This window comes from Chrysochloris asiatica, unplaced genomic scaffold, assembly GCF_000296735.1.
Source record: "Chrysochloris asiatica unplaced genomic scaffold, ChrAsi1.0 scaffold00011, whole genome shotgun sequence".
In the NCBI taxonomy this organism is placed as follows: Eukaryota; Metazoa; Chordata; class Mammalia; order Afrosoricida; family Chrysochloridae; genus Chrysochloris; species Chrysochloris asiatica.
This window is the reverse complement of record NW_006408529.1, coordinates 31,261,902-31,282,255: the sequence shown is the minus strand read 5'-3', so window position 1 is coordinate 31,282,255 and position 20,354 is coordinate 31,261,902. Positions and strand designations below refer to the sequence as shown.

The window sequence follows — 20,354 nt, the reverse complement described above, 5'->3', positions numbered from 1 at the left end:
GAAACTGATCAAACATTCAGTCAAAATACATTGATAATTACTAGTGATTAGAATGTAAAAGCAGAAGGATCAATAGTTGAAAAGTATGGCCTTGGTGATAGAAACGATACTGGAGATCATATGATAGAATTTCGCAAGACCAATGACTTCTTCATTGCAAATACCTATCATAAACAACATAAAAGATGATTATATATATACAAGGACCTCACCAGATGGAATACACAGAAATCAAATTCATTACATTTGTGGAAAAAGATAGTAGAAAAGCTCTATATCGTCAGCCAAGACAAGGCCAGGGGCAGACTGTACAACAGATCATTAGTTGCTCATATGCAAGTTCAGGCTAAAGTTTCAGAAAATTACAAGTCCATGAGAGACAAAAAATAACCTTGAACCTATCCCACCTGAATTTAGAGACCACCTCAATGACAAATTTGTTGCATTAGACTCTAGTGACTGTAACCAGAAGAGTTATGCGATGACATCAAAAACATCATACAGGAAGAAAGCAAAAGGCCATTAAGAAGACAAGAAAGAAGGAAAAGACCAAAATAGATGTCAGAAGAGACTCTGAAACTTGCTCTTCAATGTAGAGATGCTAAAGAAATACAAGAACAATGTAGAGATGCTAAAGCAAATGGAAGAAGTGAAGAGATACAAGAGCTGAACATAAATTTTCAAAGGCCAGCTCAAGAAGACAGCCAAATATTATAATGATATGTGCAATTACTTGAAGTTAGTAAACCAAAAGGGAAGAACACTGTCAGCATTTCTTAAGCTGAAGAAAAAAAAATCTTGAAATATTGAAGGATTCTATTGGCAAAATATTGAATGATGCAGAAAGCATAAAAAGAAGATGGAAGAAATACACAGAGTCACTGTACCAAAAATAAATGGTCAATGTTCAACCATTTCATGAGGTAGCATAAGATCAAAAGCCAATGATACTGAAGGAACAAGCCCGAGGTGCATTGAAGACATTGGCAAAGAACAAGGAACAGAATTGATGGAATACAAAATGAAATCTTTCAACAAACTGATGTAGCACTGCAGGCACTGACTGATCTATGCCAAAAAATTGAAAGACAACTACCTGGCCAACTGAATGGAATAGATCTATATTTGTCCCCATTCCAAAGACAGGTGACCCAACAGAATGTGGAAATCATTGGACGATATCATTAATATCACATGCAAGTAAAATCTTGTTAAAGATAATACAAAATGGTTGTAACCATACATTGACAGAGCTCTTCTATAGGTTCAAGCAAGATTCAGAAAGAAGGCATGGAATGAGAGATATCATTGATGATGTCAGATGAATCTTGGCTGAAAGCAGAGAATACCAGAAAGATGTTTACCTGTGCTTTATTGATTATGCAAAGGCTTTTGATTTGTGGATCATGACAAACTTGGAAAATATTGCAGAAAATGAGTATTACCGAATAACTAACTATGCTTATGAGGAAAATGCAGAGAGATCAAGAGGCAGTTGTTTGAACAGAACAAGGGAACACTGATTGGTTTAAAATTAGGAAAGGTGTGCATCAGAGTTACTTTCTTTCACCATACTTGTAAAATATGTATACAGAACAAATAATCTGAAAAGCTTGATTATATCAAAGATTGGTAGAAGACTCATTATTAACCTATGATATGCAGATGACTAGGACTTAAAGCTGATGAAGATCAAAGACCACAGCCTTTAGTACAGATTGCACCTCAATATAAAGAAAACAAAAATACTCACCACTGGACTAACAAATAACATATTCCAAGGCATATGGAACTTGTCAAAGATTCATTTTTCTCAGGTCAATCATCTATACTCATGGAAGCAGAAGTCAAGAAATCAAATGACATATTGCATTAGATTCAAGACCTCTTTAAAGTGTTGAAGAGCAAAGATGTCATCTTGAGGACTAAGGTGCACCTGGCCAAAGCCATAGTATTTTCAATAACCTCATATGCATGTGAAAGTTGGACAGTGAATAAGGAAGACCATAGATGAACTGATGTATTTGAGTTATGGTATTGGAGGAGAAGATTAAAAGTATGGATTGCCAAAAGAACATGTTCTGTGATGGAAGAAGTACAGCCAGAATGCTCCTTGTAAGCCAGGATGGCCACACTTTGCCTCTCATATTTTGGACATATTAACAGGAGAGATCAGTCCCTAGAGATGGATATTATGATTGGTAAAGTGGAGTGTCTGAGAAGAAGAGGAAGACCCCCAACAAGATAGATTGGCATAGTGGCAGCAGCAATGGGCTCAAACACAGCAACGATTGGGAAGTCAGTGCAGGACCAGGCACTGTTTCATTCTGTTGTGCATAGGGTCACTATGAGTTGTCACCTAACAACAACAGAAACCACTATTAATCAAATTTATGCACCAACTAGTAAAGCCAATGATGATGATTGAATAATTCTACCTACTTCTTCAATCTGAAACTGATCAAACATGAAACAAAGATGTATTGATAATCCCTGATGACTGCAATGTAAACGTAGGAAACAAAGAGGAAGGATCAGTAGTTGGCACATATAGCCTTGGTGATAGAAACAATGTTAAACATTGCATGATAGGCTGAAGTTGAAGAAAATTAAAACATGTCAACGAGAATATATGACCTTGAACTTATTCCACTTAAATTTAGAAAGCATCTAAAGAACAAACTTGATGTATTTAGACAATAATGATTAAAACCAGGAGAGTTGTAGGATGACATCAAGAACATTATACAGGAGGAAAACAGAATTTCATTAAGAAGACAAGGAGACTAGGAAAAGACCAAAATGGATATCAGAAGACACTGAAAGTTGCTCTCTAGTATACAAATGCAAAACACCTGATAGAAATGAGGAAATAAAAGAGCTGAACAGAAAATTTCAAAGTGCAGCTTGAAAAGAAATAATCAAGTATTATAATGAAATGCAGAAAGACTGGGAGTTAGAAAAACAAAAGGGAAGAACAAACTTAGCATTTTTCAAGCTGAAAGAATAACAACAAAATCAAGCCTCAACTAGCAATGTGGAAGGATTGAATGATGCAGAAAACATTAAAAAAAAAAAAAAAGAAAAAAAAAAGATGGAAGAACATAGAGTCACTGTATCAAAAAAAGGTTGATGTTCAATCATTTTAAGAGATAGCGTATGTCCCAGAACTACCAAGATCATCAATGAAAAAATAGGGACACACTGAGGGGCTCTAATACATGGCATATATAGTTTATCAAATATTGAAAAAAAACAAATTAATAGAAGACAAAATAGATGACTGGGACATACTAAAAATTAGAAAATTTTGTTCATCAAAAGATTTCACCAAAAGAGTGAAAAGGGAGCCCACATACTCAAAAATTTTTTTGCAATGAAATATCTGACAAGGGACTAATCTCTAAAATTTATAGGAAACTATTCCTCTACAAGAAAAAGAAAAATAACCCAATTAAAAAATGGGCATAGGACATAAAAACACACTTCACCAAGGAAGACATCTGGGCAGCCAACAAGCAAATGAAGAAATTTCATAATCATTAGCCATTAGAGATGCAAATCAAAACAATAATGAGATATCACCTCATACCAGTATTAACAGTGAAGTTCTAAAAAACAAAAAAGAAATACTTGTGAGAGTGTGGAGAGACTGGGGCTATCCTACACTGCTAATGGTTGTAAAATGGTCCAACCACTCTAGAAATTATACAGTGCTTCCTTTGAACATTGGGAACTACTTATGATCTAGCAATTCTTCTACTTGGTATATGTTGTTGTTGTTGTTAAGTACTGTTGAGTCAGTTCTGACTCATAGCAACCCTGTATAGGGTTTCCAAGAAGCAGCTGGTGGGTTGCCATCCAGTGCTGATCCATAGTGCCATGCCAGAAGTCACAAAAAATATGATCCAGGACACAAGTAGATATATGCACACCAATGTTCATCGTAGCACTATTCACAATTACAAAAAGACGGAGACAGCTTAAGTGCCCATCAATGGAAGAATGGATAAACAAACGTTGGCACATACGCACAATGGAATATTATGCAACCATGAAGAATAATGACCAAGCTGCAAAAGACCCCATAACACGTTTTATGGTGAGTGAAATTAGTCAATCACAAACGGACAAATATTGCATGAGACCATTATTGTAAAAACTTAAGATTTCCATACTAACAGATAAATTGCTTGATGGTTACCAGGGGCAGGAAGGAGGGTATTTCATAGGACAGGGGGTAGATACATGATAATTCAGGTGATATGGAGGGCAATATACAAGGAGGAGGAGGGCAATACATAAGAAGACAGATGAATAATGAAGAAAGTAGAAGAATTAGGGAGGTACGCGTGGACTAAATAGGATAGAGGTAAATAGTGATGTGTACAGAACCTTGGAACAACAGCGCTGTGTGATACAGGGATGAAGATGTAGTATGAATGGGTAAAGGAGAGGCAAAAACTGTTTAGGGGCTTGACTGTCTTGTGGATGTTGTTTTCCCCTACCTGCTGTTGTAAAGTAGACATTTAAGTGTGATAGAAATGATTATTTAGAATTATGATTACAGGAAGCTTGTAAACTGATCTTCACCCTATAACTGATTGGATTAGATGAAAGGGGCGATAGACTTTTTGTTAAGGCTACCCAGAACCTTCTGAGGTAGGACATTCCCACTTGAAATACTAATGCAGACTAACCTGTAATAACTAGAAGAACAGAAGATACTTTCTGAAAGAAAGACCTGCAAAAAAAAAAGCAAACTGTTTGGCTGTTAGAATATTAAGCAAGCTGTTTGCCTTGAAGTCATCACGACAAGAAAAATTTCCCTCCTGAAACTCAAAGGGAACCCACAAGCAGTTTAGTATGCTTGCTGGTGACTGCTCTGGTCAACTTGTGAGTGGAAGGGGGCAATGCAGCAATGAAGACATAGGCTGAATGCTGCCATGTTCCATTGACAGGCATTGGTCTTGAGATGAGAGAAGAGGAAGACTGGCAAGTCTGAAGTTTAGGGAGATGTGTGAACTCCCAAGCCCATAGACACTGACCTAGCCACTAGAGGCTAAAGCTAAGAGTGAAGTGGCCAAGTGTGGGGAGGTGTGTAAGAGCTCCCAAATTTCCAGCTACTACTCATTTGACTTAGCTTGGATGTCTAGTGGGCCAGAACTAGACCAGATGAAGATAAAGAGGTTTGATACCGTGAGCAAGCATAAATTGCTAAATTTGATGAACTGGACATTTGCTTATGGATGCAGTTTCTCAAAAGTCCAAACTAAATGGAAGGATTATTCACATCAAGGATCAAACTTGTTTTCTCAGTGCACTGGGTTGATAGGGATGGACAGTTTAGACATTGCCTATCAAAATTGAGGGACTATAAAGGAACTAAATTACTAGCTTACAAGCTCTCATGAGTGTGCTTAGTTTTAGAATGAGGGGGGTAGGGTAGAATTCCCACTTAATAGTTTTCCTCTTTTCCAGATGGATCAGATGAAAGTGGGTGGGGGATGATGTGATAGGATGTTATGATTCAGTTGTGAGTAGTTGCTATCAGAATTAATTGTAACTGTCACAACTGTAATTGTAGAAGATGTGTAACTAAAAGCAGGGCGTAGTTATACTTTCATTTCAGGAACAAAGGAACCCAGGACAATCAAGAAGGAAGAGCATGAGTGGAGTGTGAGATCCTACTCAGAAAATCAGCAACTGTAAAGACAATTGCAGAGGTGATGGCATAGAGAGATAAAGCACTGAGTTCTCTAGGTCCATGGACTGATAAAGGCTGTGTGCCTGTGGGCGGGAGGCTGGCTTGCAAAATGTACCCGTTAGACACCTGTTGTTGTTGTTATGTGCTGTGGAGTCAGTTCCCACTCATAGAGACCCTATACAGGGTTTTCGAGGCTGTAAATCTTTATGGGAGCAGAAAGGCTCCTCATTCTCCCATGGAACAGCTGGTAATTTTGAATTGCTGACCATGAGATTAGCAGCTGATTCATAACCACTACACTACCAGATGAATATAAAATTTTTGTTTTGCATGTGTACATCAAATACTTTTGCTTTGTTCATTTGTGAAAAAATAAGATGTAAAAGAAAGGCACACAGAGGAAGCAGGATAACTGTTGTTACAGAGAGGGGAGTGTAATTGTTGAAATGAAACAAAACATATGATTGGTTTAAAGTAAGGCTGAAGGTCTTGTTTGTGTACCTTCATTTAATTCCCAATAAAAAGTTGAAAAAATAAAAAGAGTGACAGATAGCATATGATCATGAGTCAATGATATTAACAGAAGTACAGGTACACTGAAGGCACTGGTAAATAATAAGACTCTGGGAATTGATGGAATACAAACTAAAATCTTTAACCAACTGATGCAGCACTGAAGATACTCACTTATCTATGCCAAGAAACTTGGAAGACAGCTACCTGACCAACTAATTGGAAAATATCCACATTTTGCCCCTTCCAAAGAAGGGACCCAACAGAATGTGGAATTTACCAGACAATATCATTAATATCATATTCAAGTAAAGTTTTACTAATGATAATTCAAAATTGGCTGCAACAGTATATTAAAGGTTCAAGTTGGATTCAGATGAGGACATTGAATGAAAAGTATCATTGCTGATGTCAAAAGGGTCTTGGCTGAAAGCAGAGAATACCTGAAAGATAATTACCTGTGCTTTGTTTACTATGCAAAAACTTTTGAATGTGTGGATCATGTTGAGCTGTGAAAACCATTATGGAAAATGAGTATTCTGGAACTCTTAATTATGCTCATGAGGAACCTATATACGGACCACCAAGAGGCGGTTGTTTGATCACATCAAGGGGAAACGGAATGGTTTAAAATTAGGAAAGGTGTGCTCCAGGGTTGTATTATTTTGCCATATTTATTCAATCTGTATGCTGAGCAAATAATCTGATAAACTGGATTATATGAAGAAGAATGTGGATCAGGATTGGAGGAAGAGTCATTAAGAACCTGTGATGTGTAGATGATACAGCCTTGCTTGATGTATCATCAAATATTTATTACTGAAGATAAAAGACCACAGTCTTCAGTATGGGTTGTACCTCAACGTAAAGAAAACAAATATCCTCACCCATGGACTAATAAATAACATCATGATAAATAGTGAAAACATTCAAGTTATCATAGACTTCATTTTGATTGGATCTACCATTGTCACTCATGAAAACAGAAGTCAAGAAACCAAATGATGTACTGCATTAGGCAAATCTGCTACACAAGACCTCTTTAAAGTATTCAACAGTAAAGTTGAGGACTAAGGTGAACCGGACCCAATCCATGCTATTTTCAATAACCTTATGTGAAAGTTGGACAGTGAATAAAGAAGATGGTAGAAGAATTGATGCATTTGGTTTATGGTGTTGGAGGAGAAGATTAAAAATACAATGGAATGCCAAAAGAACGAACAAATCTGTGTTGGAATAAGTGCAGCCAGAATGCCCCTTATAAACCAGGATGGCCAGACTTCACCTCTCAAACTTCAAACATATTATTAGAAGAGACCTCTGTGGAGAAGGATATCATGATTAGTATACTGGAAGGTTGAAGAAAAAGAGCAAGACCCCCAATGAGATGGATCGGTACAGTGGTGGCAGCAATGGGTTCAAACATAGTAATGATTGTGAGGTTGGTACAGGACCAGGCAGTGTTCCCTTCTGTTGTACATAAGGTCGTTATGAAGCGACCTTAAAGGCAATTAACAACAACAATCGAAGTCACTAGTGGCACCATAGGATAAACATTGGACTGCTGATCACAGGTTGGCAGTTCAAATCCACAATTCACTCCTTAGGAAAAAGATAGGATTCTGCTCCTATAAAGATTTACAGTCTCAGTATCCTTTGAGTTGGAATTGACTTGATGGCAGAGGTTGGTTTGTTTTTATATCAAGGACTGTATGTACTAGTGAGATATTCTTAGGGGGATGTTGGTAGGTGGGGAGCTCACAGGTATGTGCCGCCGGGGGTTTGTTGGTGTGCTGGATGGAGAGGAGCTGGTGCTGAGCGCATTCTCGATGTCCTGATCGAGCTGGTCCAGTTTCATAATTAGCAGCACCATGGAGTCCAGGCGTGCACGATCTCGATCTTCTCTTACTTCCTGAAAAACAGAACATGTTGTTACTGAATCTGAAAGGCCATTTCTTGGGAAAAATAAAAAGTTCCCTGTTCTTCAATGTGATGAAAGAGACATTGAATAATAGCCAGTCTACTATTTAAAGGGGGAGGAAAGTTCTGTCCCACATCACAAATGGGCTGTTCATTAAGAAGATATTGACCTACTGCCAGAAAAACATTGCACATGAATATTAAGTATGCATCTTCTGAAGAAAAGTGTAAAGAGAAAAAAGTATAACACCAATTATTATTAATTCTATTTTAAAAAATATATAATGGGGGAAAATTATACATTAATTCCCTTTTTTCAGAGTATGAATCAATTACTTATAATTAATAATAAAAACAATTTGTGGTTAGAGACTTATGGATGTGTATGCAGGAATTAAGGAACTCTGGTAGCATAGTGGTTATAAGTCGGGCTGTTAATCTCAAGGTCAGCAGTTCGAAATTACCTGCCATTTCGCAAGAGAAAAGATGAGGCTTTCTGCTTCCATAAAGATTTACAGCCTCAGAAACCCTATACAGGGTCACTATGAGTTGGAACAAACTCCACAGCATACCACCACCACCACCACCACACCATGCAAGAATTAGAAAGATATTTATGAATATGGTAAAAATGGTCTAAGAATCAAGTAAAGTAGCTTTGTAGCTTGTACAGGAACCAAGTTTCCTTGCATGGGACAATTCACTTACTGCTCCTTCAAGATATGGCATAGACAATATCTCCTTTCAATGATCTTACTATCACACACTTTTGGAAAAACACTCTACAAGAATATATATTTTCTTAAGTGACATCCATAATTTATTTTGGTTCCTCTATAATATAGACATACATATATTTATGGATACACTTTTGCTTATGTGTGTTATTAAGTAGATTCTGACTTATGTTTACCTCATGTGTGTTAGAGTAGAACTGTGTTCTGTAGGGTTTTCAATGCATAAATGTTTGGAAGTAAATTGCCAGAACTTTCTGAAATCCTTTGAGAGGATTTCAACTTTCAATTTTTTGGTTAGCAACTGAGAACATTAGCTATTTGTAACACCCAGGGGCTCTACTTTTGCTCATATAGATTTATTTAGGCCTAACTTTAAAATAAATTACTAAGTGTTATAAATCTTCCAAATTCCCTATGTTGTGCAAATGTCAGTGTTGAGAATTTGAACTGTTTTTTAGGAAAGGAAAAAGAAAACATGTGAATCATAGTTTGGTATTTTAGAAGCCAAATCCATTCAAGGGTGTAATGGACTCAGGAGCAAGTAAGCATGTGCCACATTTGTGACTCATGCCGTCATCCTCCTGAATTATTTATTTGGGTGCTGTGGTACCTTGAATTTACTGGATATGACTTTTCTATCCAATGTCTTCTTAATTCCCACCAAGTGATTGGGTGGAACCATGCAAATAAGGTGTACGGGACTCTAAGGCTGGGATTGGTTAGTTACGCCATGCAGCTAGGTTTGAAAGGAACCACCTCAGAAGCATGAATGGAAGATCCCAGAACCATCAAGAAGAAAGAGCATGAGTAGAGTGTGAGATCCCTATCTAAAAAAGCAGCAACAGCAGAGGTGACAGCAGAGGCAATGGCTTGGAGAAACAGAGCAGCTTCAGGTTCTAGGCCCATGGACTGGGAACAGGGTAGAGGCCAAGGGACCGCATGACTGACAAGCAGAAGATAAGAGTGAGATGTGCTTGCAATATGGCAGACATGAGACATTTGTGACTGGAGAACTACTGTGTCTTGAGTTTTACTGATGCTGAATTGTACCCTGTTCACATCCCTAATAAACCCAATAATCATGAGTATTTTTATAAGTTCTGTGTGGCTATTGAAATTTAGTATCAAACCCAGATGTGAAGCAGATGTGGGAGGGATTGTTGGTGTCAGAATAGGGCAAAAAGAGTTGTAGGGTAGAAGTATGTCTGACTTCTGCTTCATAAGAATTGGCCTTGGACTAATTTTGAGTTTGATTCTCTTTCCCACTTGTAAAGCCAAGGGAAGTCAGACATAGTCTCCAAACAGTGTTTGTCGGTGCAATCAGTTTTAAAAAGAAAACCAGTGGCAGACCCCAAAGGAAAGCCTGTGGAGGATCTATACATGGGTAGTAGACTTGGGACTTTGATCTATTCATGGCATTAGTAATAGGATTGATTGCCTGTTTTTGGCATTTAAAAAATTCCACTAAATATCCCAGTCAGCATTTGGAGAACCCCCCAGATAACTGGAAATTTGCTCCTGATCTGTTTAATTGTGTAAGTGTTTATAGCACATTGTTATTCTCACAGAAGCATTATCTTTCAAATATTAAAATAATTGCTTTATTAGATTAAATGAGTCAAAAAACAATCAATTAAAGTAATGTTTGACAAGCTGGCTTTGTGTTTGGCTCAATTGATTAACAAGTCACATTAAAAGAACTCATCCTATTTTGACAGACAAATGGATTTTGTGAAGAAAACAAGAATTTCTCAGATATGTTAATTCCTTCAGGTTATTAGTACTTCCATTTTTTCTCATTGTTCCTGCTCTCTAAAATATAAAGTGAGACTCTGACAGACTAGTAGAATTACACAATTTTCATTATCCGTAAGTTCTATTGTACTTAATGTTGTTAAGTGCCTTCTAGTCCTTTCCAACTCATGTTGTTGTTGTTCTTAAGTGGAATCAAGTCTGCAATGACTCATAGCAACCCTATGCACAACAAACAGAACACTGCCTAGTCCTGGGCCAACTTTACAATAATCACTATGCCTGAGCCAATTGCTGCTGCCACTGTAGCAATCCATTTCATTTGGGGTATTCCTCTTTTTCTCCAACGCTCTAATTTACTGAACATGATATCTTTCTCCAGGGACTAGTGGCTCTTGACCATAGGTTCAAAATATGAGAGATGTAGTCTGACCATCTTGGCTTACAAGGAGCACTCGGTCTGTACATCTTCCAATGCAGATCTGTTTATTCTTTTGTTTTTGTTTTAGGTTACCTTTATTGAAAGTATGAAGTGGCACAGCATATAGGAAATGTCAAAGACTCCTTACCAGCACTTGGCAAGCTTGCCCTGCCTTTCAGGAACACATCTCCGAGGATTTGGCGATAAAATATAAGCAAGTAAATGCAGCACATGCTTCAAACTAGTGTTTCTGGCAACCAGGGCTTCCTTGGTAGCATAATATTCCATTATGTGTATGTACCAAATTTTGTTTATCCATTCTTCCATTGGTGGGCATTTAGGCTGTCTCCATCATTTTGCTATTGTACATAGTGCTGCTATGAACATTGGTGTGCATATGTCTACTCACGTTATGACTCATATTTCTTGTGGATATATACCAAGTCAAGGAATTGGCTGGATCATATGGTTTTTCTATTTCCAACCTTCTGAGGAAGCGCCATATTGTTTTCCAAAGTGGTTGGACCTTTTTGCATTCCCACCAGCAATGTAGGAGCGTTCCAGTCTCTCCACATCCTCATCAGCATTTATTGTCCTCTGCATTTTTGAACTTTTCTGTTATTGCTGGTGTGAGATGATATCTCATTGTTGTTTTGATTTGCATCTCTCTATGGAGTCCTGGTGTGGTAATGTAGGTTAATGTGCCAGACTGAAAAGCTGTTTGAACTGCAAGGTTGGCAGTTCAAACTTACCAGCTGCTCCTTGGAAACCCTATTCAGTGTTGCTATGGGTTGGAACCGACTCGATAGCACTTAACAACAACAAGAACAATGGCTAATTATAACATTTCTTCATGTTTGTTGGTTGCCCAAATGTCTTCTTTGGTGAAGAGTCTGCTTGTGTCCTGTGCCCATTTTAAAACTGGGTTATTTCTCTTTTTCTTGTAGAGGTGTTATAGTTTCCTATAGATTTTAGAAATTAGTCCCTTGTTGGATGCATCATTGCAAAAGATGTTTTCCCATTCTGTGGGCTCCCTTTTTACTCTTTTGGTGAAACCCTTTGATGCACAAAAGTTTCTAATTTTTAGAATGTCCCAATCATCTATTTTGTCTACTTTTGTTTGTGTAATTTTCAAAATGTGTGGTAGTGTGTGTTTTCCCTGGATTAAAGCCCTTAAATTTGTCCCTAATTTTCCTTGATGACTTTTATAATTCTGGGATTCATATTTACTTCTTTCATCCATATTGAGTTTTTTTTTTTATATGTCATGAGGTAATGGTCTTGTTTCAGTCTTTTGCATATTGATTTCCAGTTCTGCTAGCACCATCTGTTGAAGAGACTATGTCTTCCCCACTCTATGTACTTTGACACTTTGTCAAAGATCATTTGGCTGGCTGTATGTGGATGGGTTAATTTCTAGATTCTTGATTCTGTTCCATTGATCTATATATCTTTCATTGTACCAGTACCAGGCTGTTTTGACCTCTGTAGTTATGTAGCAAATTTTGAAATCAGGGAATGAGAGGCTTCCAACTTGGTTCTTGTTCTTAAGCAGTGTTTTGCTTATCCTGGGTCTCTTTCTTTTCCATATAAAGTTTGTAATTGTTTTTTCCATCTTTCTAAAGAATGTCTTCAGAATCTGGATTGGGATTTCATTATATGTGTAGATTACTTTGGGTAGTATTGACATTTTCAATGTTAAGTCTTCCTTTTCAGGAGCATGGTATATTCTTCCATTTTTGTAAGTCTCTTTTGGTTTCGTGTAGTAATGTTTTGTAGTTTTCTTTATATAGGTGCCGCCAAGGCCAACTAAGTAAGATAGAACAGATCCAAAGCTTTACAATTTGACAGATTTGGCACAGTAGCCAGAACAGGAAAAATGACATGTCAAAGCCTGGAGTGGGAGACTCGAATGAGGAGTAGTGAACCTTTTCAGGAGCTAGATATGTGAGAATAGATCACTGGCAAGACTATAGGAGAGTAACACACATTCAAAGCTACTCAGTTGGCAACCATTTTTGAGTGGGGCACCGCCATATTTGAGCAGGGCATTGGCCCTTTTGACTGTACTCAAATATGAGGGCAAGAGCTTTGGTTGCTATGCAGTATGTACATTGCCTTTCTTCTGTAAGAGTGAGATTAAGATTCTGAAAAAGAAAGCTTCAACCAGTATTTTTCCCTGTTCTGGTTATCTTTTCAGTTTATCTAACTTTAAAAATTTGGATTTGTTTTGGTCTTCCTTGCACATGACTGAATTGGGAAGAACTAGTTGGAAGTCCTGACAAATTTGGACAAATTCTTAAAGACGCACTTAGGAAGGGCTCTTATAACATCAGGGTCTTACTGTATGACATAAATCTAGGACTATCTGTAAATCATATCTCTCAATGCTACAGAACTGTGTCATATTCAAGCATGTTATTTATAGTAAAATCTTACCTATAACTTAAAACTAGGATCCCTAGAATATTAGTGATTATTTCATTGAACTCCTTTCTAAATGGAAAAAGATGATTGAATAGAAGACTCACAATCCCTTTAATAATGGCTCCAACATGTTTGTTTATGTTTCTTTATTCTTAAAAGCAAAGGAGTTCTGGTGCGGTGCTATAGGGTAAGCACTGGACTTCTACTTAAAAGGTCAGAGGTTCAAACCAAGCAGTCACTCCTAGGAAACCCCAGATAGGTCACTATGAGTCGGAATCAACTTGAAGACACTTAAACAATAGCAACTTGCTTGGTAAAGTAACAATCTTTGCATCTAAATAACCATGTATGGTTTTGCGGGGTTGCCTTTAATTTCTAAGTTATAGCATTATCTGGGACAGAGATTATGAGTTTTCTACCTGCCATCAAATCAAGTTCCACACTATGCATGCACTAAGTTTTAAGGAATAATAATAATGTAATTAATAGCAGCCAGTGAAATGACACCTCCCTGAAGCCCTAGAAAATATATCTTGGAAATTTTCCAGCTATAAATTAATGTTGGATAAAGCACTATATCTTGAAGATATCCTAGACCTAGCAGCAGTAGTCTCTGAAATAATTTGTCTTTGAATTAACTGGATGCTGAGACTGTGTTTTAAAAAAGTTTTCAGATCCATGGGCTCAGCATCAAGTTATTTCAAATGATCTGCCAAAAGGAATAAAACCAAACAGCCTTTCTGTATAATATTCCTTTAGAGAAATAAGACTTTTTCTTTTTCCCTTTCCTTCATGGACACTTACTGATTCACTGCCCATTACCTGCAGCTGAAAGTGTCCAGTACACAAACTGCTATCATACATTTTTTTAAAAAAGCATGAAACCTGACAAAACAGAGTGACCACAAATCTAATACTTTGGATAAATATTATTGTCCTTGTTTTTAAAGACACAATATTAATATTTCACAAAGTTCTAACCTTTCATATGTCCATGGCTAAATTCCAGCAAATTGCTCATTCCTGAAAACAGAGCAGCACATTTGCAGATTTTGGCTAGGTTGAGACTTTCTGCAGTGGAGACTTAACTTTTATGTTGTCACTTTAGTTAGTCCATGAAGAACTTCTAAATATGTGAAGCTATCTATTAATGAACCCCTCCCTATTTCAGTAAGTTTACCCACTTAAATCAAGTCCAAGATGTTAAATTCTCCTCTCTCAACTTTCCTTGAGTTAACAGTTGTTCTGTGACAACTGTTAACTGAAGGAAACAACACGTTGTTATTAAAGGGAATAAGTAGCTTCAGTGAACAAGACACACACGGTCCATTTTCCTGGATTTTAGAGTCAATCATGGGAAGACAGGCAATGAAAGTAAATGCTTTCATAAATAAAATAGTTTTAGATGGGAACAAGTGTAAGTACAATATAACTAAAGCAATGAGATATATGGAGTCCTGGTGTGGCACTCTAGGATAAGCACTTTATTGCAAGGTGGTTTGAGCCACAATGTCGTCAGTTCAAACCCACCAGTGACTCCTCGGAAACCCTGTACAGGGTTGCTATGAGTCAGAAATGACTCAACAGCACTTAACAACAACAACAACCACAATGAAATATACAGACACTGTACTTTATATAGGGTGGTCATAAAAGAGCTCTCTAGAAAAGTGAGTATTAAGGTTATAATAGGGGCACATGAGATAGAGTATTAAGGTTATAATAGGGGCACATGAGAAAGAACAGGGGGCAAAGGGCAGGGGAGGAAAAGACAGTGAGAAAGAAAGAGGAGGAGGAGGAAGAAGATGAGGAGCAGTAGTAATATAGGAAATGAGTGTTCCAAGCACAGTGAAGAGAAAACTTGTACAATATTGTTGAGAGGGGAATGAGTTTGGAAGGTATAAGGATCAGAAAATGGTTAAGGTAACTGAGGAGGGAACGTGAGAATGGGTGAACACCAGTTCCAAATATATGAGATCCAACGCATATGTTTTGAAGACCACAGTTAAGAGGTAAATTTTATGTTTTGTGCAATGGGGCAACTGGCAGGAGGTAAGCAAAGGAGTGATACTATCTGACTAGCAATATAAAATTTAGCTCGTAACACATATGGCAGCTTTCAATAAAACATTTTTGGAAACTTATCATAAGTTAACATCTGTTAGTGTCACATACTAAACAGTTCTATGTATCCTAAAATAATTCTAGTACTACTCATACTTTTGTTTTATTGGTAAATTTTGAATTGAACCATATTATACTGATTATGCAGCAATAGTATGTAATTTAATAATAAACCCTGTATGTTTTGAGATCAAAGTGAAATTAATAAGTTGTTTCTGGAACATATTTCTTAGAACTAACAGGTGGTAAGCAGTGGTATGTTTACCAAATAGATTTGAAAAAAAAAAAAAAAAAGCAGACCTGATGTGTAGTATTTGCTGAAGTCTATGGTGTAAACATTCTCACTGTTGATTTTTAAGGCACCAACTAGACATTATTAAATGCAGACTTAGAAAAAGATGCACTCAATTTGTTCTTGTAGGCTACTGTGAGTTGGCATATGGTGATAACTGGAAAGTGAAGAAGTCTTACAATTTGACTGCAGTAGGAACATTGGTAGTTAAACCAATATTTGTAGTTATGGTTAGTCAACACAATAACCTATTGAAATAATGTATTCATATATTAAAATAACACATTTGGTTTATTTTTCTTAAATTCAACTCTTGTTGCCTGGATAAAACCCTATACAAATTGGTGATTAAAATGTCATTTTCTGCTTGAGGATAAATTAAGTTTTAATAGTTGCTCCTTTATCAGTCTTCTTTGCACTATTATTGTGATTGTAATAATGACTATTTAATTTGTTGGTAAATACCATCAATTGGGTTTTCAAGGAGTAGTTGGTGGGTTTGAACCGCTGATCCTGCGGTTAGCAGTCCCGTGCTTATCCTACAATGCCACAGATTTATATCTGTAAACCTCCTTAAAAATTGTTAAAATTAAGATATATTTTTATTTATGTTAAAATGCATTTATTCATGTTGCTCACTCTATCTCTTGGATATTTCATTCAACACCCAAGAATTTGGAAATACAAAAGCCCAGGTCTATGGTTATTGCTCCTAGTGCCCTAATTTTGTAGATGACAAAACAGAGCCCCAAGAAGTTTTAAGTCTGGGTCTCTCTTCCACTGGAAAAGTTCAGACTAGAGATGCTGGCATGGCCTCGTTCTAATACCCCATTTCTCTTTCTTTCCATGACCAAATTAAAAAAATATAATATCCACTTATGACACAAATGTTCAAGCACATAGCTGCTAACTAAAAAGTCAGTGGTTTGAACCTACCCAAAGGTGCGTCAGAGGATAGGCATGCCAATCTACTTCTTAAAGGTCACAGCCTTGAACATTCTATGGAGTTGTTCAAGTCTGTATACATAGAGTTGCCATACGTTGGAATTTGTTTGTATTGTTTTGGTTTTGGTATATGTTCTCTTCTCAATTCCTATAGTCCAATTCTTATTCCTTCCAACATACAGAACTATGTTTCTGAGTAATATGATAACTAATTGCAAGAAAACTCTTAAGTCACTCAACCCAGTTCTTTAAACGTTAACATTCATTCAAAGCATATTTGTTGTCCACATATTCACATTATATTCTGTTCCCTAGGAACCATTCCATATTTGCATACCTAAAATTTTTAGAAATGTTCAAGAGTCAAATTCTGCCATCTTCTAACTACCCAATTTCTCCCTCCAGCACTAAACAACATAAGTGGTATTGCTTCCAAGAAACAGCCAGTCAAATATTTGAAGAGTTTTGTTATAGAATACATACGAATACACAGAGTCACTGTACCAAAAAGTCATTGCACCAAAAAACCACTCAGCCATTTAAGAGGTAGCATGTACTCTGGTAGCATAGTGGTTACGAACTGGGCTGCTAATCTCATGGTCAGCAGTTCGAAACTACCAGCTGTTCCACCAGAGAAAGATGAAGCTTTCTGCTCATCTGCTCATTTGCCGTAAAGATTTACAGCTTCAGAAACCCTGTACAGGGTTGCTATGAGTCGGAACCGCCTTCATGGCACATAACAACAACAACAATATGATCAAGAGCCAATGGTACTGAAGGAAGAAGTTCAACGTGCACTAATGACAATGGCAAAGAACAAGGCTCCCAGAATTGACAGAATACAAACGGAAATCTTTTAACAAACTGATGAAGCACAGGAAGCACCCATTCATTTATGTCAAGAAATTTGAAAGACAACTGATTTGAAGATATTTATATATGTATCCACTCCAAAGGGAAGTGATCCAACAGAATGTGGGAATCATTGGGCAATATCATTAATATCACAAGCAAGTAAAATATTGTTTGACACAATTAAAAAACCAGTTGCAATAGTATATTGACAGGGAACTGCCAAAGGTTCAAGCTGGATTCAGACAAGAACGTGGGATTAGGGGCATCATTGCTGATGTCAGATGGATCTTGGGTGAAAGTAGAGAATACCAGAAATATGGTAACCTGTGCTTATACAAAGGCTTCCAGTAGTGTTCATCATGACAAGCTATGGACAATATACCTAAAGAAATGACATATATAGAGTCCTGGTGTGGCACTCTAGGATAAGCACTTCACTGCAAGGTGGTTTGAGCCACAAGGTCGTCGGTTCAAACACACCAGTGACTCCTCGGAAACCCTGTACAGGGATGCTATGGGTTGGAAGTGACTCAACAACACTTAACAACCACAACAACCACAATGAGATGGATTGGCACAGTGGCAACAGCAATGGGCTCAAATTTAACAATGATTATAAGGATGTCGTAGAACTGGGCAGTGTTTTGTTCTGTTGTGCATAAGATCACTATGAGTTGGAAGCAACTTGATGGCACTTAAGAACAATAACAGTATTGTTATTGTTGAACATTCTATGTTGTCTGTTGTCTTCTTTTTCTATGTGAATCATTTTTAGGTCCTTTAATTATTTCTCAAATGATATGTTTTCAAGTCTTCATTAATTTTGTTCACTTCTCTCTAGATATGACACAATTCTATTAATGACCCAATTAAAGGTTAGTGCCTAATGTTCATTTGTACTCTACTATATTTCTGACTCCTGGACTCCAAGTATTGGGCTGTAGGATAAGCACTGGACTGTGAACCACAAGGTTGGAGGTTCAAACCCACCAGACAGTTCTTAGAAACCCTTACAAGGTTGCTGTGAGTTGGAACTGAATCTACAGCACTTACCAACGTATTTCTGACCAGGGAAAGTAAAAGAAGCATTCCTTATGCTCTTTATCTCCCCTTCATTAGCCTGAGAATAATTCTGTTTAGAACCTGAATGGGCTATTCTTACTGTGGTAGTCACAATCTGCTTTTTTAATGAGGAGAAAACCATTTAGTTAGCTGACTGTGAGTTGAACTTGAGTCAACGGTGTGATATATGCCTCCTTTTCCCGCTATGCGTCTGTTTAGTGCTATGAACAGAAACATCCTGTTGTCTTGAGACTGCAACCAGCTGTTGTAAAAGTACAGATAATATATGTAGCTTCTGTGGAAGAAATTTCCCGGGCTATCCCTAGAGACACAGTATTTAGGTCAGCAGACACTTGGACAAATTAGGAGATAACTTTTCTTTTTTTCAACAATTTCATTTGTTGTCAAAAACTTAACACAGACAAGCCACATGGAGGTCATATGGAATTCTGAGAGATGCTCCTTATTTACTCCCAGAGAGATTTAGTCCCTAGGCAGAGGTGAGGTCACTTTGATCATGATGGCCTCTGGGGAAGATCAACCAGGCTTCCAGGGGGTCACGCTCTCCAGGAAGCCTTTGAATTGGTAAAGCTTAAACAACAGGAAACTTCACTACCTTCTTTTCTTCCATTTGGGAAAGATAATCTCAATCCTCCTCTCTCTCCAAATGCTATTAATTGAACCCACCAAACAGCCAAAACACAACTTGCTGGGGAGGAAGTGAAAGTTAACGGACATTTTACAGACTGAGTAAATATGAAATCCAAAGAGAAGGGTGTCTCTCTAGAGATACACGGGTTCTGTTTTCCTAATGCCAACTGTTTGATAGAGAACAACAACAACAAAAGTCAGTATAATTCCCAGATGCATCCAAATAGATGTTTAGCTCAGCAAATATAGAGTTGCCTGAATGCTCTGTTTGTCAACGAGGTTGCCATCACTTAGATAGTTATAATAAATGAAAGGCTGGACCAGGAATAGAACTAAGACTTCCTGAATCTTAATCAAGGTTCCGGCCCCTGCACTGTCTTCAATTCTATATTCATTTTCCTGACTATTCTGGGATGGTGATACTCCTTGCTTGACTGTAAAAGAAAGAGACCTTTTAGCAAAGGAGTTGGCTCAACTTCATCTAAAATTATTTGATCTGCAGCCAGCTGGACTAGTATGAATTCTCATACTAGTGTTATACATTTCATCTGACAATAAATTCCTCATTCTAGACTTTTCTTTCTTCAAATAATATCCTGTTTAAAGAACAGAAAGATATTAAATCTGTTTCCCCCTTCAAAAGCAGTGAAAATTTTCATCTGAAATGACAGTCAGAAGCTAAATATAATGGAATTATCCTAAAATAGGATTTTTAGGTAAGTTAAATAAGTCAGCCTTAGATGTCACTCTTTTGCCTTTCAATAGAAAATTTATGTAGACGAGGTGAAAAGAAAACACACCAAACCAATAACAATCTCCTATTTGCCAGATGTATTCTGTTCAATCCCCAGTTTTTGTATATGGTGTCAAATTAATAATAAAATAGGCCAATAATATTGTTATTTTAGATGGTGGATGTTGTCGTTGTTGTTTAAGTGCCATTGAATC

The 20,354-nt window shown here is 37.2% G+C and overlaps 1 protein-coding gene across 1 annotated transcript in view; it reads right to left on the bottom strand.

Moving 5' to 3' along the window:
- Positions 1-20,354, bottom strand: part of DLC1 (deleted in liver cancer 1) — a 594,809-nt gene that overhangs the window by 423,779 nt on the left and 150,676 nt on the right. Inside the window, exon 3 of the mRNA XM_006834477.1 lies at positions 7,983-8,132. Within this exon, the coding sequence (XP_006834540.1) occupies positions 7,983-8,132 (150 nt within the window). The remainder of the gene's footprint in view (positions 1-7,982; positions 8,133-20,354) is intronic.